Here is a 25,038-nt window from a genome sequence, read left to right on the forward strand (position 1 = left end):
ATTATACGAAACAGCCGACTAGCACGAATGTTTTGCGCCTGCATGAAAGGAAATAACTCGTCATACCAGCAGGTGGTGGTAGCCTGTATTTGCCATTTAAAAAAGGGAAATCAGGGGACCAACAGGACAGATTCAAGATGCTAGTTAGCCAGTTAGCACAGAACTAAGAAATCAATAGTTTAAAAAAAATGCATCTAATATAATAAGTTATTTGTGAAATCATGCCCCATTGGTGATATTTGCTTTTCTCACTTTCGTTTCCCTGGACTGAGCTGAGCTGCCAGTCAGAGTGATTTCACTCATGATACAAGACATGCTACAACATGCTGAATCGTCAGAATCAAAAGCAGATAAGGGCCGGCTAGTGCCAGCGGTGCAGGACACACCACAAAAAAACTAGGGCCAGATGCTCACCAAATGCACAACAGTTCGCCGTCGGCTTGATGTTTCAATGCCCTTAAACACTCAAGACGTGGAAATGACATCAATATTCAGAGAACTTATTTGAGTAAACAGTTTTACTTTTCATCTTTCTAAGGACCAATTTGACTTTTAAAACTGTGTAAAAACATTTTTGGAAAGTGAAGACATTTTGGTGAGTTCTTGCTTCATCAAAGGGCTGTTTGAGGCCTGATAATCTGTCTTAGAGTTAAGGCAATGCAAAGTTTATCTATATAACTAATTTCATACACAGAGGCTACTCAAGGCGCTTTACATAATGAAGTTTGGCATAACAACTAATTAAGGTTAGAAATAGGTTGAGATGCTTAGAGGCTAGAGAGTACAATATGTCAGGGAGAGTCCTCAAGTATAGCAGCACAGTTGTGTCTATCAGTGTGTTACCACCTGCCTCTACCTGCAGCAGCACAGGCAGACATCCCGTGATAGCACAGGTCCAGCTCTGGCACGTCCATTTACAGTTTGCATGAGTTCTAACAGATTAGGCATGTCTGCGTCTGTAGAGCGCATACCAAGATCCTAATATATCAAGCACAAACACAGTCTCCATGTGTGAGGCTGTGTTAGCCGACCTGTCTGTCCACAGCCTTGTCTGTTTCTGCTCAGCTGTCTGTCTACCTGCTTGTATAATATAAACAGCATGTTTTGCGGCCTGATGATCTGCTAATTAGACATGTAAATGGGGCCTCTGTATCTACTTTGCATTTACCTTTCAGGCACTCAAACCGCACTGTCTTAAACAGAAACACAGCAGGGGAGCATGGCTCGCTTGATTGTTGCCTTGCTCAAGGACACAGAGAGGAGACAGATGCCTCTTCTTGTTGATGCAGAAACACTCACATATACACTTATTCTGAATTCGATGGCTGCAACACTTTCAAAAAAATGGGAAAGGGGCGTGTTTACCACTGTGTGACATCACCTTTTCTTTAAAACACTCAATAAGCATTTGGGAACTGAGGTCACTGATTGTTGAAGTTTTGCAGGTGAAATTTTTTTCTCAAGATTTACAAGTGGGCCCCCTAGACTCTTCAATATTTAATGACTTTGTGTGTGAAGAATGGGCCAAAATCCCATCTGAACACTGTGATTGAACATTAGTGTTTTCATACAGGGAGTGTCTTTGAGTTGGCATCGCAAACAAAGGCTTAAATATAAATGTAAAGGGGGCTAGCTGAGACATATCATGCTTTGGATCAGTTTGGGTCAGTCAGTTAAACTGCACTCAACTGTGGCATTAGGTTACTTAGGAAATGACCTTTGACATTAACGCTCACGCCTCTGTCCTTCTGCCTCAGGAGTCAGCATGCAGACGGTGTTTGAGTTTGTTCTGCACTGAGCTGAGGTGGTTTTAAGTGCCACCCTGAGGAGACAGGTGAGATAAAATCTTGAGAAGTCTTTTTAGGAAATGTCCCCTCAAGCATCAGATAACTCATCACGGGCCATGTAATTGATCCCTGTTTTTCTTTGTGTGTGTGCGTGTGTGTGCCTGTGTAATGTGGTCATCTTAGTATTTAGTAACTGTGTGTGACTGTGTGTGTTGATCCGGGGAACTCCTCGCTCCTCTCAGCCTGATCTGTAGTTTCAGAAGTACCAACTGACAGTTTCCTAATGAGCTGTCAGTGCCGCATAAGTCACTCTATTCCTCTCTGTCTCCTCTTTTTTAATATTTTCCCTGCATTTTCCCATCTTCACTCTTTCGTGTTCTTCCCTGCTGCTTGTTTTTTTATTTTTACATGCAGTCTGTATCTTTGGCCTCTTTTTCACTCACCTTTCCTCTCTTGATTTATTTCACTCTGCTCCCCCCCCCCCAGTCATTACTCACTGCCTCCTTTCTGGTCTTTCCCTGCAGAGTCATCTCTCTCTCTCTCTCTCTCTCTCTCTCTCTCTCTGTTCCCTTCCAAAATTTCCTACATTTACATATCCCGTGTCGCACTCTTGTTCTGTAGACTTTTTATAGCTTCCCCTTTGGGAACAGCAAATATTGTTAAGTAGCTTGATAGCATCTAATTGCACAATAAATTCCTCTAAACTTTTTAAACGTTTAATTTGACTGGAGCTTTGAAAGAATGAAACCGGAGCAGAAATTTAATTTTATGATTTAGTGAGAGCATTTACAGCTCTGTGTAACAATAAAGTTTGTATATCAATAAAATAAAACTGCTGCTTTATGAAAGGCTGGCCACATCCACTGAATGAATGACCACATCTGCTAACATTAGCGGAAATTAATACATTTCCGTTTGTAATAATAATTAAAAAAAAAAAAAAAAATCAAATGTGCTTTTTTTTTTTTTTTTTTACACAACTACTGTTAAGAGCATCACTTAGCAACTAAAATGATCACAAAGGATTAAATGCTAACCACCTCAGCTAACACGTTTCCTGGGGGAAACCCTATTTTGTGTTGGCAGTACATGTGGTTACATACCTGCAACAGCAGAGTGTCTTAAAACAAGAATTAAGTCAGTCCCTCTCTTGCCCGCGTGGTTTTACTGGTTTTAGCTGAGTGTCAGCTAAATGTCTGAAATATAATCATGATTGTGAGCCCTGGTCCAGGACTGTGGATCCAGACATATTGGTTTCATAAAACCTGTTCTGGAAAATTTGTCACTGGATGATTGCAATTTTCCTAGCAACTTTGAAGGGGAAAACTAACCAAAACAGGATTTACTCTGACGAAGAAAAGTCTGCGCCCAGTCCAGTCCAATCAACTCCCCAGGAGCTCCTGCTGACAGATGGCTAAATCCCAGTTCAGTCAGGAATTGTGACCAGACAGTAATCTTTCAAACATTGCAAAGAAAAGTTGCAGCAGTGTGAACCAGCCGGTCTTAGCTCGACTCAAGCCGGCTGATGGTGTCACCAGCAACTTAGCTTGTAAAGTCACCTGTTTCAACAACCAGTCAGCTTGTAGCAAAGTCGGCTGGCCGAGTCAGTTACAAACTGTTACCAGACAATGTGTTCGCTTGCTGTGGCATTCTCTGACAACAGCCCTCCATCCCCACCGAGCCCAGGTCCATCTCATTTACATCTCGCTTCTCGTGGGGATTTCCTGTTAATGTCAATACAAATCATATAAAATCAAAGATACTATATTACCAATATGACCAGATTACACAGTAGTATTCCTAATATATCTTCAGTACATATTCTGGGTTACATCTTAGCAAAACTGCCTTCAGTCTGACGTCTGTTCACATGACCTATTGCTGTAAACCTCGCTGCTTTGACACACTACCCACTCTGTGGTGTAGGTGGTTATTTTGGGAGAAATACATGTTCTATTTTTGTCGAGCAAAAAAAACAAAACAACAAAAAGGCTGTTTGTTTCTAATTAGTGCCACTCTTCCCCTCCCTTTCCTGCTACAATGCAGGCCTGTAGGAGACTTGAGGTGCATTATGGGATAGAAGAAAAGCTGCACAGCCCAATAAAACAGTGACAGACAAATACATGACTGACGCGATTAGAATGTGTTATAAAAGAATATATATTATTATCATATTTTATCATTAGATTTGTGTTGATATACATTCTAAACTTCTTTTACGACTGTAGGCCAATAAAAGCCATAAAATGGTGGCTAATAATCAGCCTTTCTAGTTCTCATCAGAACACAGTTTTATGATATTATTATTAGATCAATATTTCAACTACTTCCTCAAAAAGAGCTGGTATTTTATAACCGCTGTGCTCCAGAATGAACTCAATAAAATTTCACTGTATGTTTAATTCACATTCCTGCCCTCATGCTGTCAAAATAGGCCTAAATAATTCATTTGAATGTCCTGTTTGCAGGTTTAACAACCTCTTCTCCAGAAACGTGACTTCATGAATGCTCCGCTTTCATGACATAACCGTACAACCATTACGTCCATGACACGTACATGTCACAGACCTTTTCATACCCGAAACACTATTTATATCAACATGTAGCTGCAATCTGTTTTAGTTTATGGATCCCTCTTTTCTTGGGCACCCTGCTGGAGGTCAGAGGTCACGCTCAGCTGTTGAACAGCTGGCAGAGATTCAGTGTCGCGCTTGAGGACATATCAGCAGGGCGGCAGCTTGATGAATCAGAGGCTCGAACATGAGTTGAAGGATGTTCTCCCAGTTCACCCTGCCACCCTGCTGTCACGCCCACATGCATGCATATGATCATAGTCCCAACTTGAGTGAGACGACAGCAACTCAGACACATTTGACAGGCTTCTGTGTTGTCTCAGTTTTTATTTAAAAGATACCCAGGCTGTTGGTGTCAGGTTCACTGCTTCATCTCAGTGGTCTGATCCAATAGTTAACATCAACAACAGCAAATCCAATTTTACGTGTCGACTGTGGTGGAGTATGTGCTGCATCTGTATGTCTTTTTTCCTGCTGACAGTGAAGTATTCTCGTTCCACTTGACTCCTCCAGGGATGAGCGAGCATGTCAGCTCTGGGCTTTGCAGTCGCATCATTCCCTTATTCTGAATCAAGAAACTGATCAGTGTGACTTTTTTGACAAGAGCCGTTGAAATCACCCCATGGCTCCTCCAGAGACCCAGTTCTGCTATCTTGAACCCCTCCTGGTATCCAGGGGTTCGAGGCTGCAGCTACCGGCAGTGCTGCAGTGATTTTTTTTTTCTCCCCTCAGTACATTTTAGCTCCAGCCTGGTTCTCACTCTGCTGGCTCCCTCTGAGTGCTGTGGAGTGGGTGGGTGTGAGCAGAGCTAGATCACAGCCATGCACCGGGAGATTTTCCCTTTCACTTTGTTCACATCAATAGGGAAGGAGAAGCAGGGCAAAAGAGAGAGAGAGAGAGAGAGAGAGAGAGGGAAGGAGAGAGAAAGGGGGAGGAGGGGAGCAACAAAGGCCAAGAGAAAGAAACACAGGGGAAAGGAGGAGGGGAGAGGAGGGCACTGAGTGGTGGTGTTTGTCTGAGGCGAATGAATGAAATCTTTATCTCTGACGCAGACGACACAAGGCTGCTCTCACATATCTTTCTCTCACTCACTTTCACTGTTTTTCTTACTCGTGCTGGTTTTCCTTACTTTACTCTGTCCTTCCCGGGTTTTCCCCTTTCTCTCTCTCTCCAGCCTGTACTGTATTTCTCTCGCGCTGTATCTCTTTCTCCTCCCTTCATTTTTTCTCCTTGTCCATTCTCTCTGAACTCAGCCCCCTTGTGGAGGTCAGGGAACTCTCCAGCTCAGCCACTAGTTATGAGTATCTGAATGTCAAGTAAAAGTGCTGATATGCAGCTGCTGATGTAAGTGTAGACTGTTGGGCTAATAGCAGGCTTAAACAGGGTGTTGGCACCGGTAGATTTTACAAATACAAGCATGACACCATAAATCTAAATTAGTTACTCCATTAGAGGATGTTAACATCAATTTTTATCTTTTAAAGGAAAAAAAAGTCCTATTTACGTCAGCACTATTCTGATAAGATAAGCTTCGCCTGAGGAGGTCCTGTAATTAGATTTTTTTTTTTACTCAAGTGGCTAATTGTATTGGCTGATTATGATGGGATAAGATTGCTATTTTTCTGACAGACATTACATGAGCAACCCACTGAAATAGATTTGCCTTCATCTGTTTTGTATGTTTTATTTCTTTGTTTCTGTGTGGAAAAGCAGCTGAAAGTGAGAGATTTAAACACTGAAGGGTCTGCCAGAATGGTGCATTTATGTGCAATCCTGAGTACATTCATTGTCGTTCTCCTCGCAACTATTGATGCTGTTTGCAGAACTCCACCACACTCGAGGTGGACAGCTAAATACATTCTCACCCTGTGGGAAACCTTGGAGTCCCACTTGAACTGATGCCTGAATGACTCTTGGCATTTAGAGTTTGCTCTAAAGTAAGAACAGGTCCATTATTACATAATGCACACTTCAGAGTGTCTGAACCTGGGAAAAGAACATTCTTGCTGTACTGTGTGCACTTAGGCCCAGGATGTGCCAAAGCCAAACTGTTGCAGAATCCTTGTGTTTGCTGATGGGATTACAACCGCTAGATTTACAGGGCGGTGATTCCTCAGGTAAAATTCCATCTTCATTAAAGAGAATAAACCTCATTTTGTGTTGGCAGAAAATCATTTTACCACAAACTAATATGCACCATTCTTACTGTTTTAAATTAAGCGCTTAAATGCTCATGTGTGCAGAGATTCTTTTTGTTTTAAAATTCCATTTTAAAATGAAAACTTATTAGTGTGGATGTGGCCTAAGTTAGTGCTCATCTTTATTACATGTCAGTGCAAAAGCAGATTTAGTTCAGTACAGTCCTATAAATACACTTCCATCTGATTTCACTTTGGCATTAAACCTTTGTGTGATGGTAACCTACATTCAGTAACTGCACCTAAAGATGTCTAATCAGCCAGTGGAGAAGGCTGCACATTGCAATTATTACAGGAATGCAGGAAGGTGTTTGTGTAGTGGGTGCTGAATGGAGAAAGTGTAGTGGAATGCAGCCTGGCCAGAGATATGTTGCCTAATTGTTTTAACCTGTAACATATATAAACACTCTAATCTGAGTGAGAAAAGGTTAAAGAAAGCAGCAAGAGAGAGAATCGATAGTGGATTTGTGAGAAATGGAAAAGAAGGACTGATAGACATTTAGAGAAGGAAGATAGAGAAGAGAAACGTGGATAATGAGCTGGTGATATCCACCAAGAGGGAGGGAGAGAAAATGGAGACACTGGGAGGAACAGATCTGAGAATGGAGCAGTAAGGTCACAGGGAGCGAGCCAGAAGTCGAACAAAGGCCTATTTTTGTACCATCCGCTTTGCAGCCATACGTAGCTTTCTCCTCCAGCAGTCGTCTTTGTTATGTCTGAGTGTGAAAACCATCCCTCATGACTTTGGCTGCCTTACAGGCATGCTGATGCAGTGGTTTGACATAACCACTTTATCCTGCTAGTTTTCACAGTAGCACGGTTTTTGCAGCTCGTTGTCGTGGAGTAAGTGGCTGATTCACTGTTTCAGGTGTAACTCACGTAGTGGAATGTAGTAGTGTAGCTCCAGAGGCGACTTTCTCCCATTTAGTCTCCAAGCAGACTCAAATTCCTTTTGCACTCTGAAACTAAAGCTATCGAATGGCTCCCCAGGCGCTCCCTGTATATGAGCGCAATTTCCTGTATGCCACATACAGTATATTAATAGTGGCCTCTGTTTCTTCTGGTTTGAAAGTGCACATTGTTCTTTCTCTGTGCTGTACAGTGAACACGTTACATGGACAACAGGATATTGCACATAAAATGACCAAAGCAAATCCCAAAGTGTAAGAGGCTGCAACTTGTATCCCTAGGCCTAGTCCACATGGACATTTGTATTATGTAAATGGGGCTTTTCCCTCCTCTGAACTCAAAAAAATTCCCACCCTCACACAGTTATGAAAAGGAATCTGTTTTGTTAAAGCTACTAGCAAGAGGCTATCTGGAATTGTGACGCCTCTGTATAGTGGAAAAGTAAGTGTACATTAATGTGTAAGCATGTAATAGCAAGGTTAGTGCCAGCAGTATTCACAATCATTCCGCCATTGCAAGAAATGCCGTCTCATTTGTGACACCTCACATAGGAGATAAGGGCACACACTGTGCTGTTACAAGCCAAAACCTCAGGTTTCCCTGTTTACACAGCAATACTAAAACCAGAGTTTCACCAGAGATACTCTCCACCCTGGACAGAGTTTTACAAAAGTTTAGTTTTTAGTGACCTAAAATGCAGTTTGCATGTGGACGGAAGGCTAAAACGCATTAAAAAAGCTAAATTTTCAACCACACTATTTATGTTTTTGTTTTAAAGCGTATAACTATTTCTACATTTACACCTAGCATCCGTACTACTCCAGCGTTTTGTAACCCCTAAATGGAGACCTTTGAAATTGTTGCTGACTCCGTTTTAGTTTGAAAACTTTGGACGGGTGGAAATGGAGGCGTTTCAAACAATGACGCACCTTATCCTTTGTGTGGTCCCTTGGGTACTCCTACCTTATTGCCATGGCTTCCTCTGGTGATGGATAATGCTTCCAGTAATGCTCTAATATGTTACTGTATTTACTTTACAATGACTCTTGTATATACAACATGGATATTGATGATTGATTGACGTTGGCTGTTTGGTCTATAGCCAGGCAGCATGGGAATGAAAAGCTTCGTGTGTTCAAATAAGTGATTACGACCTGTCCAGATATTTCAAAAGACAGTGAACAGGGGAGCTTAAGTGGGAGAGGTTCAAACAGGTGTGTGGTGAGCCTAAATTCTTCCTCACGCCTGGATACAAGCCAGCGGAGCAACTGACGAATGCCATCCTGAAAACGTCCCTGGTAGCACTGACTGAATGCCGGTATAGGGACATATAGAGGGAGACAGTCATGGCTACTAATGTGAAGTGAGTGATTGATGACAAGGGTGTGGGGTGAATGTGATCCGTATGTTACCCAGTTGTTGGAGTCTCTTGTAGCCCACCTGTCTGTCTTGGCACACCCAGTCTGTGTTATCCCTACAGGGAGTTTCCCCTATCAGCTCTGTAAACATACAGTATGTCTACTCTTTTACAACTCCCCTCTCAACTCCATCCTCCGAATGACCAAAACAAGAAATGACAGCCTGTACTTACAACAGCTTATCAGCTTAAATTAGGAAGTGGGTTGCAATACTGAAGAGTTCTCCACCCCCTTTTCATCTAGATGACTCACCCTTATTACGGCTCAGTTAAGTATTTCACTGGTATCTCCAAACACAGGAAGTGATGAATCAAAAATGTAATTCAAAACTAAACAGTGGTGAATGTGCAGTATTAGTCACATAAAGCTTTCTGAGTTGCCTGACAATTTTCTGGGTGTAAATGTCACTTGTTTTGGGCCACAAACAGGCAAGATGGCAGTTGTATTTTACTAAATAACTGCTTAACCCATATCCTGATACACACACTGCCCCACCAGCATGACACCCTCCCTCCCTCCTGTATTCCCCAGCTGTTTGTGGTCACAGGGTGTGCCGGGGGTCCGCTGGGTGCAGTCAGATCGGTATTTGCATCTCGCGCGTTATGAGCGACTGCTGTCACATTACAGGGTGTGGACGCCTGCTGATACTCACTTCATAAACGGAGGATCTCAAAAGAGAAAGACTGAGTGAATGACACAGCGCCTTCTCGCTCACACACTCTGGAAATAGCTGCTTCCTAAAGCGACAACTCAGAGAGGGATGACTTTAAGGGAAGGGGGTTTCCAAGCTCTTTTCTTACAGTTGAGAGTGATGAGATGCTCACGCCATTCTGTAACTTCAGTGAACTTTAACACTGCTGCAGGGTGTGACCAGGGTGGGAACTAAATATGGACAAATATCTCTTATTGGCTGGTAACTTTATCTTCTTGACCAGCCACAGTCATCATTGGAGAATCCTCTATTCTAAAAAAAAAAGAAGCCCTGCATTTGGCAGTGGAATAGTGAAAATGTTTTGGCTGTCTTTCCTGGGTGTGACTGGTCCAATTTCCACAGTCAAATGATGGTTTATGGAACGAGAGACCGAAATGATACAGCAGATGAGACAGATGGAGAGAGGAAAGGAAGATATATTTTTTTATTTATAAGCTGTCAGCTGAAAAATAACTCTTGGCACAGTGTCATGAAGTTCCATATTTTATACATATTGCTCTCTGGTATTTTGCATTTGTCATGAGATCACTGTACTGAATTGCCTGATATTAGACAGAGTTGTCCACTAGTTACACTCAGTTTCCATCTTAAGTGTGACATTGCATCCACTCTTATTGATTTCTGTGAGGGAGGTGGATTCGATTTTCCATGATCAGTCACTGAGACCAGTGTATCTGCCTAAATCTAATGTCATTATGAGTCAACACTGATGCATTGCCAAGCCAACATACAATTTTGCTGGGAATTTATGAGTGGAGCATGATTAAATAGAACAAACTATAATGTCAGGCGATATTGAAAAGACATGTCTTCTATGTATCGATTTATAGCGTCGATCTCGTCTATAACGCTCACCATTGTTGTTATTACACCTCATTGACAACAGTTTGGCAACTGTGTTAGTCCCGCTTGTGGCGCTGAGTGTCCAATCAGATCCCCTCATGAATGAATGTGGTACTCATTAGTCAGTTTTTATCTTAACCGAAACACTGCTGTTTCATGTCATGATGCAAGACGAATCAGTCAACTCGAACTCAGTGGAATGGGTGGATTCAAAGGTCTGGACCAAGGCTGTCAATGTGACTGATATGACAGCTAATGAGCGGGCCACTAAATAGATGACATGCTTTCTAATTAGGGCTGGGCAAAATATTGGAATTGTGATATAAGACTAGATATTGTTTTAGATTTTGGATATGGTAATATTGTAAATATTGTGTTTTCCTGGTTTTAAAGGCTGCATGACAGTAAAGTGACTTGATTTTCCTCAATTTACCAGACTCTTCTAGGTGGTCTGTTATTTTCCTTTACCTGCTTACTGATTATATCCACATTACTTGTGATTATTCATCACAAATCTGATAAATATTTTGTGAAAGGACCAGTAGTCAACCCTACAATATCACCACAATGTCTTTATCGAGGTATTTGTTTAAAAATAATGTGATATTTGATTTTCACCTTTTCTCCCAGCCATCTTACCATCTTACCCAGCTCCCTCCTCTCTTCTCTTCTCCCTCACTTCCTCCAGCCTGTCCATGCTGTGCCCTTTATTCCCCATCTTAAATCCTCGTGTCCTCCTGCTTCTCCTCTCCTCTCCCGCCCTTCTCTCTCTCTCCAGCTACTTAGTTAGGCCTTGTGATGAGTGGTTATTAATTACAGTCTCTAATGAAATGAAGAGCTTTCAGCTGGCCACTAGCTGACAGTGCAGGCTCTGTGTCGGTGTATTCATGGTGCAGTAATCCTCCTTAAGCATGACCGGAGTTAATGGTTTCTTTGGGCATTCATTTTTAGTAAAAGCTGATCATGTCATCAGCTTCCAGTCCGGTCTCTTTTAGTCTCATGATGTGAAGCGAGCTTGTGTTTATCCTGTCAGATGCAGTCACACTGACCCTCCCTCTTGGTTAGGGTTAATGTTTCACTTGTCCCATCTTCCTGAACTAACTAAAGAGGAATTATTCAGATTCAAAACAACAACTGCTGCAGTGTGGCATTAAAGTTAGGAAAGTTAGTGAGGAAAAACCTTGTGCAAAACTATGTAATTTGTCTGAGTGTGTTTATCCTTTTCAGCAGCTCCTTCCTGCCACTGTTTAAATCTGTAGTTCCTTGATGCTTCCTTTGATCATAACTGATGAATAACTACTTTTGTGTCTGTACAAACTCTTCCAAGTCTTCCATTTACTTCTGGATGTGTATACAGTAGGAAGCAATCTGCGCAACTCCACTTGGTCCAAGAGTACTTTCTTCTTTCTGAACAGTGTGAATAGTAATGCTGCCTCATAGTAAAGACATTTTTAGGGCCCTAACAAGAAAACGTTAAAAAACAGTAAAAGTTCTTGAAAGGTTATGTCTTGAGTTTTAGGTCAGCAGTGATTCCTCCCATGGAGTGTGTGCTTTGAAATAGCCGCTGCCCCTCCTAAGACTTATCGATGGCCTCAAATAAGGCACCATAAAAAAGTGTGCAGTGTGATTCCCCTTGACGATCATTTTTGTGCTGACCATGTTTCTTTGAAGATGGTCCCGTCTCTCATAAATATGAATGTGTGAATATTTAATAACACTGCTCTCTCACAGCCTGGGAACTCCCAGAGACAGGAGAGTCTTCAGAGGCAGCGTCACGGTAGTGTTAGTCTTTCAGCTTATAGACCCCATTAAGAACACATCTGTCTCTCTCTGACTGTCCAAATCATCCACTCAGCCACTAATGCACACTTACTATTACTGTATCTGCGTGTCAGACACACGACCAGCTGTGAGGAACAGTAGCTTTTTCTCATCACATTCCCAAGAGTACAGCTGAATTGACAATTGGGTGAATATGCAATGCAAGGTTTTAACCAAACTGACTTAAAATCAGGCGGTTGATCACGTTTTAGGGTAAAAAAAAATCTCTTATGCCTGGAGAGTGAAATGCTCCTGTGGGATGTTTATTTTTCACTGGGGAATACAGTGTTACTGCAGTGTGCTTTAGATAAGAGTATCTGCATAAATGCATCAATGCATTTAAGTGTATTTTGGCTCCTATTTAGATCAGGATTGCTCGCTGTGTGCATCCACTCTTGTTATTAGCAGAGTGCTTATTTGGACCTTGTGCCAGGAGTCATCACAGTGCTGTGTAATGATAGTGTATCTCATATTAGTAACATGCAACACTTTTCAAAAGGAGAACTTGACATTGTTAGGTTGCTGCGTAGCGTTGGCGAAATGCTATCATGGGTCTTATGACGCACATAGGCCTGCGACTATATCTAGATGAGATTGATTGTGTTAAAGAGTGTGTGTGTGTGTGTGTGTGTGTGTGTGTGTGTGTGTGTGTAGGACAAGTTTGTCCTGTCTGTCTCCTCTTAAACAACTGTGCAATTCAATCTAAAGTGGGGCACTACAGCTATGTATATCAGACAGGTGTTTGAATGTGTGTGTGCATTGGATTTGTACAGAGAGAGAGAGAGAGAGAGAGAGAGAGAGAGAGAGAGAGAGAGAGAGAGAGAGAGAGAGAGAGAGAGAGAGAGAGAGAGAGAGAGAGAGAGAGAGAGAGAGAGAGAGAGAGAGAGAGAGAGAGAGAGAGAGAGAGGCGGCTCTCTCGATCCGCTTCCGTTCTCTTTGTGTCTATGGTAGCGGTCGGATTGCACGGGCTGTATGCATAGCAAACACACCAACTGCGCATGTTCCAACCTCTTGTCAGCTACAGACTCCTCCCTATGGTGAAGTTAGTTTTAAGTTGGATATTCAACAGACATTCTCTCCAGACACAGTGTCTTATTAGTTTTACTTTCGCCTGATGTTGGCTGTTGGAGGATTGCGAGCTCACCCACCAGCCCTCCTTTTTACTGCTGGGGGCTTGTGTGGACCCTCAGTTGTACCATGAATGGAACTGCAGGCACGCAATTACGCAATATGTACCATAATGGTTTTGTCAGTGTGATCATGTTGGAATCTGTGTGTTTTTCATGTGTGTATCTGTGTGTGGTTGTGTGTTTAACACATATCTCAGACCTGACTCCTCCCATAGTGAAAGGAGATCTTTTTGTTGTTGTAAATCAACATGTCTAAGTATGTCTGGCCTCTACTGTTTTTTATCCTGCTGTGGCATCTCCCTCATCCTCTCCATCTTTTTTGGCAGCATTATTTTCTCTCTCCATCACCGCTACTCCCTCCCACTCAGTCCTACCTACTCATTCATTCCCACTCTCTGTCTCTCATCCACATTATCAACTCCATTTCAACTCCTCGCCCACCTTCTCCTCTCTCCAACTCACCGTTGTTATTCAGACCTGTATGTGTGTTTATGAGTGTGCTTATCACTGCCTTTTATTTTAGAACCACCCCGACTTAGCCGCCCACCTCTGGTCTGCCCGTCTGTGTAGCAGCATCACACACAGCTTATTTTACGACAACATTACAGTGTTATTATTACAAAATTAGTATAAATACAGCATGTATCAAAATTCAAGCTGGTTGCACAGACAAAGCTAAGCAGTTTGATTACCTCAGTCATCTGTTGTTTGTGAAATTTGAGCCTCTGTGGCGCTCCTTTCTTTATTTGTTCAGTCTTTGTGGCTCGATACTTGTGCAACATAATCTATTTGTTCTGTTAGCTAAAACAAACTGCTGTTGTTGGAAAACAAACAGCTATAGATCACTGACATTAACCCTTCCGCTGGCCAAATATTGCATCCTGTTTTTTTCTTCTCCCCCTTCTGGTCTCCATTGTCATTGTTCAAGAGAAACAACAGTGGCCAGCAGCCAACCTTGGACTGCAGGTAACTGGCCATGCACAAAATTTTCCTCCATAACAGTTTGTCCTCTTTTGCACTGTATTTAGAGTAACATTTAACACAGTTAAAACTCAACATTGATGATTCTGACTGATTGAAGAATCGCAGCAGCAAATTAATTTCAGTTTTGCAATACCAAACATGAGCAGCAGCAGAGGAAGAAGCAGTCAGACGGACATTCATTCGCATGTCAGAGTTCATTACTGAAACATGGATTTGCTCTGGCCTGCAGCTGCTCTCATGTTGTAGCTCATGTAATGGTTTGTGGGGGTGGACTTGTTGAGGCCTGTGGTGGATGTCTGGGTTATCATGCATTTTAGCTCCAGCCCCTCCCTGCTATTATGTGTTTGTCTGTTTGTGTGTGTGTGTGTGTGTGTGTGTGTGTGTGTTTGAACCCTATCCATCAATGCAAACCTCCAGAGACATTGAAGAAAACCTGGTTTAAGATGCATGCAAGCATATACAGTATATGTCATTATATAGCACAGTGTCATTGAATCCATTTGTCTAAATAAGGGGCTCCATGCATTGGGTTGTTGTGTTATTCCATAGATGTCATATGAAATAACATCACATTTACTTTGGTAAAATGCAGGCAGCATGCAAAATAAACTTTTTTGTCCACTGACCAAATGGCTAGAGGATGCTCAGGCCAGCCAAATGCTCACAGTTTATTATTATATCTTTTACTACCAAAATAAGCAATCTTGCTATACAGTACAGTATCCAGTCGTAGTGACCAGACCACCTTTTCCCCTCCACTTTACTCAAGAATTTTTTTTCTCCTCTGTGCATCACTTGGCTTTCTCATAACTGTCTTTTCATCTCTTTCAAGGTCCCTCAATTACTTACCCATCATGCTCTCTTTTCTTCTCTGCTCACCTCTCTCTTTGCCATCATTTACACCTCCAAATAAGAACCTTAACATGCGCAGACTGAATGAAAAACAGATCATTTCATTCTGTCTCTCACATTACTGTAGTATTTTTTACTATTGAAACAAGATGCTACCACAGCTTGTGTCTCTTTCTACTTCCCTCCAGTATTTTATACTCATTTTTATATCCTCTTATTTTTTGAGGAAAACCAAAATTTGCCTCACAGATTTATATAATGCGTGAGATCTTTCGGTGATGTAACAAGGAACTGATGTGTTGTGCCGCAGCAAAAAATATTGGGGATGCTTTTTGTGTAGCGCACCATGAGACCATGAATATTTATGACACACCAACAGCTTCTCTCACAGCCGTGTTTCATAAGAACACTCCTAATTGGACTCAAAGTTTCTTTGAATCTTACAGCAGCAAATTGATGGAGATTTACAACAACGCACAGACAATCCTAGGATGTTAAGTACACCGTTGATCACAGAGATAAATAGAAAAGGTGTTGTGAAAAAAATCTGAACTTAATCAGAAATCAGTGTGGCTTCATTTCGTCAGAAACGCTACGCATGGGAAAACAAAGGCCGGGGATTACTTTCATCTAGTGCCTGTTATGATATGACAAATCAGGTGATCCGGCTTGGAAGTGGACCAGCTGGAAACATACACATACACACACACACATACTCACTCACAGAGAATTACACTTACAGAGAGAGAGTTGGCAAGGGAGTCAGTTCAGACATGAAAGGACAAGAGTTTCCTCTCTAAATTGTGCTTGAAAGATTGGAGAAGATTAACAGGCATGCAGAGGAACCTCTGTGTGTGTGTGTGTGTGTGTGTGTGTGTGTGTGTGTGTGTGTGTGTGTGTGTGTGTGTGTGTGTATATGTATAATGATGTCTTTATGTAGTCCAGTTGTAGAAGAAGTACAAAAGCATTGACAGCAATGTATCTAATGTAAAAGTGCTTGTTTGGCAGATTGGTCCCTTTCAGAGAATTATGTTATTATATACAGTGTATCATACATTTTGATGTTATCACTGATGCTTTAGCACCTTAGCAGCATTTTAATGTTAGAACTAGGGGATGGTGGAGCACATTTCAACTACATTATAAACTGTCAGAGAGTTTAATCTATTGCACAGTATGATGATTAATAAATTAATTACATTTTTATTGTAAAAATGTAATATGAAATGTAACTAAAGCTGTCAGAGAAATTAAGTGGGAACAAAACATATTATAGGGTACCTGACTAGGAATTATGTCAGTTGAATTAGATTTGACTTTTCAATAGGAATATTCGACTATTGAGAGTTGAATTTGCTTTGGTGGGACGTTCAGAATGACAGTGACATTCACGTAACACAGTTCATAAAGCCAAGTTAGCCCTCCATGCTAATGCTTGCTAACGATACTAACAGTGCATCGGAAATAGGTAACGTTTTTTGCGGACACTAGATATATAACAAAAACCAGAGACTGTAAAGTATTAAGTTGCTTTGAGCTGAAAATTCACCACTTCTAAGCAGAAGGACAGAAGATAACGTCTTGGAATCTGTCTGGGCAAAGCCTCTCTACCACCGAGCAGCTGCCTCTGTCTCACTCAGACTCACCCTGGGTCCGGGTCTGCAGCTGCGTGTAACGGAGAACAATGTGAAAGCAACGAGTGCTCACTCTGCAGCTAAATCTGGGGACTGAAATGTCGACCGCTTGACTTGAAGAATCTCAGTGGACTGAGGGGTCTCTGGCAGATGTTCCAGATCTTCAACTTTGATTTTTAGCTGGCAGCCCTAATATTAACCTCTAAAATGTATAGTGGAGTGAAAGTATGAAGTATTATAAAATTGAATTTCTACAGTGAAATAAAGAACCCTTAGTACCATGAGCAAATGTACAAAAAGAGATTCATTTGTAATGGATTTAGCAAAGATCTTGAATTCAGTTCTTGCCATGATGAAGAGGTCTGGATCCTCTTTGGCTTTCTTGAAGCCTGCAGATATAACTGAGATAACTAGCTGAACTTTACATTATGTTTTGTGCTTCGTCATGCTTGGCTCTCGTGTTTTTTTCTGTCCAGTATCAGTGGTCAAACTCTTTGCACTGCACACCTTATCTCAGCGTTAGAAGACCCACATGCCTCTACAGAAATCTGTTTTCCCCCTCCTGTCCCCTCTCCATTCTTCGAAAACATGAGATATGTAAGAAAGCCGCTGGCTAACTGTGCAGGAAATTATGACATCCTCACTTTCTGACGATGCTATTCTGTATGTTTGTTACTTTATCTCTCTTGTGACAGTGCTTAGCACAGAGCCTGCCAGCTCACTTCTCTTTTTATCCCTGAGGAATGCTCTCTTGTTTCATCTGTGTCTCTGTCCACTCCGAGGCCCAAAGTTGTTTCACCTCTTAACCCTCTGAGACATCACACTATCCACACATCCGTCCAGCATGCTCATCTTTTTCTTCTTCTGTCACATTTGAGCCACTTTCCAGACATGGCCCTTTTCATTAAAGGAGACCGTACTTAGATTTGGACTTCACTTCCCCCAGAGAGGCAATTTGTGTTGCTATGAAGCACATCAAAAGATGCGAAGCACTGATGTCTGGCCTCCTACTGCAAATTCTCCCGATTTAGAGAGAAAGGAAGCACAGACTGCAGACTCAGAGACATGTTGGAAGTGAAAGTACCATTGCATTTTGTGTTAACATGAGCATCCATCTGATGTTTATTACCTATGATATTAAATTGACAGTTACCAGTCTTTCAACACATGCAGTATGTAGGCTTATAAATATATGTTCACAAAGTGCTGAAAATCATTCCACAAAAAGGTTGTATGAGGAGAGAGAAAAAGATGGTTGTTGTGATTTTCCTCATGATAATTATGGACTGCAGGTCATTATTTACTCACCTTCACATTAACTTTTTCCATCAATAATTATTAGCACTGGGAAATGTGAGATTTTCTGGATAAAACTACATGTACTTATTGAATCAACTTTAATTGAACAAATGAGCCGAAAAAGAGACACTTTGTTCCAGTGAAGAAGGCATTACACTTCTTCAGATGCTGCTTTCAAACCCTAAATCACTTGATATTCTTAATACTTGACATTTGCTAAAGATAGTATTATGAATGCAGAAAAATGCAGAAAATCAAATTGCTTTGATTTGGCACACAGCCACGTTGTTCTGCTAATTCAGTACCTCAGTTAAATGCATTGGTTTACGCATCGCTGCATGTTTATTTCTGCTATACTGGGTGAGAACCATTTATCTTATAGAACAAGACGACTTGTCCGACGGCATTTGGATTGTTGTGTGTGTGTGTGTGTGTGTGTGTGCATCTTTGAGTGTGTGCGTTTGTGCCACATCAGCCTCCTGACAGTGCTGACTGAACAGCATCTCTGATTAGGGCTGCACACAGTTTCACTTCATCTGCAGAAACAAAAAGCTGCTGGGCATTTTATGGAGTGTGTATCACACGTATACTAACACACATTCCAACATGCATGCACACAGGAAATACAATTGCTGAAACACACACATATTTTCAACACATTGACTAAAACACGGTTTTGCAACGGCAATGGGGACATTTAGCATGAAATGAAATAACACATACACGAAGATGAACTCTCACAAAACAATCGATTTCAATTCAGGTGTTTTAACAGTCCTCAGCTCCAAGACTCCTATAGAAGAGGGTGTGTGAATACTAAACGGTATGGAGTGACTGAGGCTGGGTTCAGCGCCGGTCTTTAACTATTGTGTGTGTGTGTTAATGTTTGGCAGGTATTGCCTCATTACACTCTCTGTGTTGCTTGTGTTTTTATTTCATTAGATATGGGAAGAGCTGAGTGTAAATTATTTTGTTATAAATAAAGAATGAGTTTTAATTTTATGGTGAATATAACTTTTACCTTGTAAAATATCTTATATCTAACCAAACTGTCTTTTTCTTTTTTCTCTTCCATGTTGCTGCTGCTGTTTCTGCTGATTGCCTCCAACAAAGGTAAATACATCAATTTCTCCTCCTCTGCCTCTCATCATATTCTTCTTGCTGAAATGTTTGGCTGTGTGACCTGATGGTGCCCAGTTTCTTCTGTTATTCCTTTGGAAAAATCTGTATCTGTTTTAAAGGCGCAGTGTGTAAGATTGAGGGGAATTTAGAGGCATCTACCGGTGAGGATTGTAGATTGAAACCAGGTAAAACTTGTGTTCGTTGTCAAAGAGGTTTTTTTTTTACAGGAGCTGAATTATCAACAGACCTAGTCATTAAAACCACTAAAACACTGAATGAAGCAGTTTCACATTACATATCAGTGTTTCTCCAGTGCTGTTCGCCACATTGCAGATTGCTGGCCCAGCACCTGTCAATTTTCTTTGATAGCGTAGGATCCAGAGGTTTAGGAAGTTTTTACAGGGAGCTTAATTATAAACAAAGGCCTCTTCCTCTTCAAAGCAAATGGACCCAGTGATTTTAAACCAGTAAAAACATAAAGTAAAAAAGTTTCATGTTGAAAAAATCAGTGTCTTTCTAATGCTGCTCGTCGCCAAGGGACTGCTAACCATGGAGACTGGTGTAAAAACGTTTTGGGCTACTGTAGAAACATGGCAGTGCAACATGGCGGACTCTGTAGACAAGGACCTGCTCCCTATGTAGATATAATGGCTCATTCTAAGGTAATGAAAACACAAGGATTCTTATTTTTAGGTTATTATATACTAAAGGAATCATAGTTATTATATTATATTCCATTTCTGCCAGTATATCCCCCTAAATCCTACACACTGTACCTTTTAAGAGAGTCAAGTTCATGTAGGAAACATCAGCAGAGATTGGACTCTAACAGCCTCTGTAGTTCTGTTATTTACTGTCTGTTTGTGTGTCTTACCTGCACACTTGCTGCTGTGTGCTGTTTCTCAGTCAAATATTTCCCCATGTACTCACAGTCTATTTTGGTTTAGTTATTTAAAAGTTAACTGTTAACACCTCTGGACCAGTTTACAGTGTGTTGCTTGGCGTGGCTCTTTAAATCCAGAGGAACTTGTGTGTAAAAGTTGGGGGAAAAAAACACATCAGCAGGTAGCTGCTGTCCCGTTACTATGGTTACCAGTCACACCACCACCATCCTGTGGTCCCGTGTGTGACTGCCTGAGGAAAAGTGTGTGAATCATTGTTTCTCTGTGTGTGAGCAGTGTGTCCAGGGCTGCCTTTGATGAAGCGGGCCGCCGGTGACAGGCTCATGTGAAAGAGGAGACTCCCAGGGGAGCGTTCAGGATCGCTGAACAGTTTTCAGCATTTTTTTTTGTCAGGATTTCTCAACTTTAAAGAGTAGTTGAATAGACTTAGTTTGCTTTGAACTGCACCGCTTCTTTGTCTGGTCTGAGGTGTGTGTGGAGGATATTTTCATATGATGTTTTGCATACATGTAGTATTTATAGGAACTGTTTTCATGTTCTGTTCCTGAAATCCATGCATCGAGAGAACACACAAATAGTACTGGCTTGTGTGCATCTGTATCAGTTCAAATCCCCCTGGGTATTTTTCTTTCCTATACAAAGTCATTGGTGTGTGTGTGTGTGTGTGTGTGTGTGTGTGTGTGTGAGTGAGGAAACAAAATGGATGAGGCAAATTGGAAGCTATCAACCTTTGAACTGTGGGTCAGGTCATTATCTGAGGTCATCTCATGTCCCCCTGGAGCTCACACACACACACACACACTTGATGTATCTGCCCTCCTATTGATCAGTAATCATTCTCTCGTTAAACAGAAAATGCTGTTGGCTCTCCTGATCTCACAGCTATTAGCAACCAGCGCAGCAAGCTCCTCAGCCAAATTTCTGCAGTGTGTGAGTGAGTGAGTGTGTTTGTGTGTGTGTGTGTACTGAGGAATGTTTGGATGTGTGACAGGTTGTGTTTGGGTGTAAAAGTGTGTTTGTTAGGTTTGTGACAAAGAGAGAAAGATACATCTGAAATCTGAGAGATTTGTTTCAAGGAAAACCACCTTCTGTAAAAAACACCTTGATTCCTGTCAGGGTGCCATTGACACTGACATGACTGACATGACACTGCAGGTGAATGCAACAGTTAACCAAAACAAAACTGAAGAAGAATGCATGGATTGTTGGGAAGATTCCTCAATGGAAGATACATTTTTTGATGAAATGAAGAGAACCGAGACAAGTAGGACTAGCTGTGTTTCTTTAGCCACCACTGATTAGCTTCAGAAGAAAAGTTGCACATCCTTCATGTAGAAGGCAAAATGTGTATTTAACCTCTGTTGTTTATTATTTGTTAGGCTGCACACATTCTTTTTGTCACTTTCACTTCCGGTTGTAATTGGCACAGGTGTGGGTGTGGTTTCACATTATTTTTCCTGTTCTTTCACTGGCGTGACGGTTAGACGAAGAGGGTGAGTGTTGGCTCCGATATTTTCTGTTGACCTTCATCTCGTTTCGCTTTAGTTTGTTTGTTAGTTGTTTGTTTCATAAATGATCCCAAAAATTGCAACGTTGGACATCTACATGGATTTCATTGAACGAGTCACAGTTATGAGCCAGACTCAGCCTCTTAGCGGCTTTTTAATTGATAGTAGTCACTACGCTCCAGTTTTATGGGGGTTTTAATTGTTGTGATTATTTTGTCTGTAAAATAATTAATCCTTTAGTTTACTCTAACAAGCAGCTAAAATACAGATCTGTTTTAATTCAATAGTCTATGGGATAATGGAGACACAAGCACTGGCGATGTTCTAACAAGCAAATGTTGCTAGCTACTGTCAATTCCAACATGGTTCATAAATTGTGTGTTGGTTGCATAATTGCCAAGTTGTTTGAGCACAGTTTTGGTTGATTTCCTGCTATACCAGTTCCTACTACTCGTTGGTGTCAGATCAAGACTGTGATCTCTGACAAGATATGAAAGCTTGAGTTCCTTTTATCTCTTCTCTTAAGCGTTTGGCCACAGTTTCCTGGTGTGAACTCAAGCAGAATCAAACCCTTATACCACCATTAGACTCCACTTTCAATGTCACTGCTTTTCTTCCACCATTTACACTACTTACACGTGGCCCTCAGATCCTGAAGTGCAGGACGCCGGTGCAAGTATTTTGAGTCAACCTGCTGGTTGCCATGGCACTAGACCTCATCTGGCCTAACTTGCCCTCTTAGCTGCATGTGTGTGTGTGTCTGTTACATGTTGAAAACCAGGTAATTATTTACCACGTGGTGTTTATCTTTTCATGAGGTAAAATAAAAGAGAGAGGACAGAGCTGATAAGACATGTATAGAGAGAGGGAGTGTGAGAAAGACTGTGCCCGAGCTGATTGACTGATCCTGATTCATTGTGTTTTAATGTATACTGATACATTCTTATGGTGCACACACTAGTGCTGAAATGACTGGTAGATTGAGTAGTGTAGGAGTTCATTGTTGTCCTTTATTAAGCAAAAATGGTAATTATTTGTGGTTGCAGCTCTTAGGATTTTCTACTTATCTTTCTCTTATGTCTTTGTAAATTAAATATCTGTAGGCTTTGGACCACTGGTTGGACAAAACAAGAGATTAAAAGAGCATTGCTTTGTGCTTAGGGGCATTTGTTAGTCTTTAATTGATTAATTGTAAAGATAATTGAGGGATTAATCAATATAACAAATATTTGCCAACCTAGCAGAGACTATGTGAGATCCCCTCATTTTTATCTGGTGCAGCACGGTGACTTAATTCTCCAAATTTACAGTAATAAGACAGTTTAGTGACAGACAAGTGCAGAGGCGTACTGTCAGCTAAAATATTGACATTAGTAGAGGAACACATGCATGAGATGAGCAAGACGATGCAGTAAAATTAGAAAAAGGCAGAAAAGTGGGCGTTTGAGAAGCTTCTGCTCATGTGCTGCTCTGTAATCAGCTCCAGTATGTTGATCCAGCAGGCAGCTGAAAGTCACACACACACACGAAGAAGACAATGTGAAGCAGACTGCATGACAAATGTGACAGTCAAACATTCATGCACAAACTCAACAACATACCACGCTACTTTGAAAAAAAAAAAAAAAAAGCACAGCTGAGCTCTGAGTAATAAAACACGCCCCCTTTTAAAAAAAAAAAATTCCTTCTCATACACACGCTCACACTCACTCACTCTAGACGCAAGTGAAACACATGTTTCTGGCTCTGGCAGTGACATCACCCGCCTTGTGGTCAAAGTCCAGTTCCTCTATCCGGCTTAGAGCTGCTAACACACCAGTCAGTCAGTCAGCGCTACTGTAACCACTGACACTCGGCAGAGGGAAGACCGGTAAAAGAAGAAGAATAGAAGCGAGTAAGAGATGAGGGATTATCTACGTGATTAAGGATGGCTCTTCTTTGACAGCCTGGATCCAGCGGGCCGCACTGATCAACTGCAGCCTCCTTCTCCTCCCTCCTCCTTCTCCTCCCCCTCCTCTTCCCTCTACCTTCACTCCTTTTCTGCTCTGTTTTCATTCTTACCACTTCACTTGTATCACTCTCCTTGTGGTTTCTAGTTCACTTTTCCACTCCATTTCTTTGCCACCATTTCTTACCAGTTTCCTGTACTGTCCCTCTACTTTTACTTAGTTATTTCTCTGTTTTTTCATTCCTCTGTCCCCCTCTCTCTTCCTCTCTTCTCTCTGGGAGGGAGGGATGAGTGCCACGGCTGCTTACAGGCAGTTCCTCCAGGATCTGGAGGAGAAAAGAGGTCGGTGCCCACTTAAACTTTGTCACCTTTCATTTACAAGTGGTTTTGAAGCCTGTGAAGACACTTTTATTAGTGTCTCCGAGGCTATCGGTGTTATAATATGTTATAATGCAGGATCTTATCTTGTATTATCTCTGTTTAGAGGACTGTGGGTTGATAGCAGGAGAGTGACATGTTGCACGTGTGGATTGCTCACTAGTGCTGTGAATCAGCGCAAACCAAACTATGGGTTGGGCTTTAAGGTGTCATACCTGCTCTTCAGGGATTCTTGTGCTACAAGGTAGCACAGTATGTTAGAAATGCTCTCACTCACACAACTTTGTTTCCACTGAAAAGGGTTAAAAATAGAACTTATAGCTGTGTCTTAGCTCCTGTGTGCAACATACTCCGTTGAGTTACTGTACTTGTCTGTGGCTTACATTAAGGTTAACTTCATGTATGTGTGTGTCTGTCTGTTTACCTACTGGGCTGCTGTGTGGCGTCCTGATAAGATGTGGGTCAGTAGAAGGACGAACAGCTGCCTCCTTTCATATTAGCCAACAACACTGGTGTCTGCTATCACCCTGAATGCAACACTTTTGGCTTTAAACTCTCAATTAGCTTCAGCAGCTAATTGTTAAATATTGGTAATTGTTTTATTAGCATTGGTTGTGGTGTTAATATTCCTCTGCCTTTTGTCATTGATGACATTTGATCCTAGTCGGATCTGGCAAGAAATCCAACATGTGCAAAACACACCCTCACACAAAGGAGAAAAGACACCAGCAGGATGGTGTGTTGAAGGATCAGGTGACGTTCAGGAGCAGGCAAGGATGCTTCGCTTCAGCAGCTGTTATCACAGCAGTCAGTAGAGCGTAGCATAAACCAGGCAAGAGTTTTGTCTCTGGCCTCTGGTGTCTGTCAGCTTCTTCTTGATATATCACATTTCTTAATACTTTGAATATGTTTTACATCTGTACACATTTAAACCACAAAGCCAGCATTTGTTTTCTGTATTTCAGTCTTGTTTGTAATGTAACTGACTGTGTTTGCTGTTGATGCAGATTGGATGCAACC

At 41.5% G+C, this 25,038-nt stretch overlaps 1 protein-coding gene across 14 annotated transcripts in view; it reads left to right on the top strand.

Annotated features, from left to right (window-relative positions):
* macf1a (microtubule actin crosslinking factor 1a) overlaps positions 1 to 25,038 on the top strand; it is a 274,106-nt gene that overhangs the window by 58,771 nt on the left and 190,297 nt on the right. The window contains exon 1 of one of the 14 annotated variants that reach the window (XM_078175473.1): positions 22,896 to 23,982. The exons of 12 other annotated variants lie outside the window; for them this stretch is intronic. In XM_078175473.1, coding sequence (XP_078031599.1) covers positions 23,928 to 23,982 — 55 coding nt within the window. In that variant the 5' untranslated portion in view covers positions 22,896 to 23,927. Of the gene's footprint in view, positions 1 to 22,895; positions 23,983 to 25,038 lie in introns of those variants that run through there. One more of the 14 variants, XM_078175475.1, reaches the window with a different exon arrangement.

Source organism: Epinephelus lanceolatus, chromosome 16, assembly GCF_041903045.1.
Source record: "Epinephelus lanceolatus isolate andai-2023 chromosome 16, ASM4190304v1, whole genome shotgun sequence".
Lineage (NCBI taxonomy): Eukaryota > Metazoa > Chordata > Actinopteri > Perciformes > Serranidae > Epinephelus > Epinephelus lanceolatus.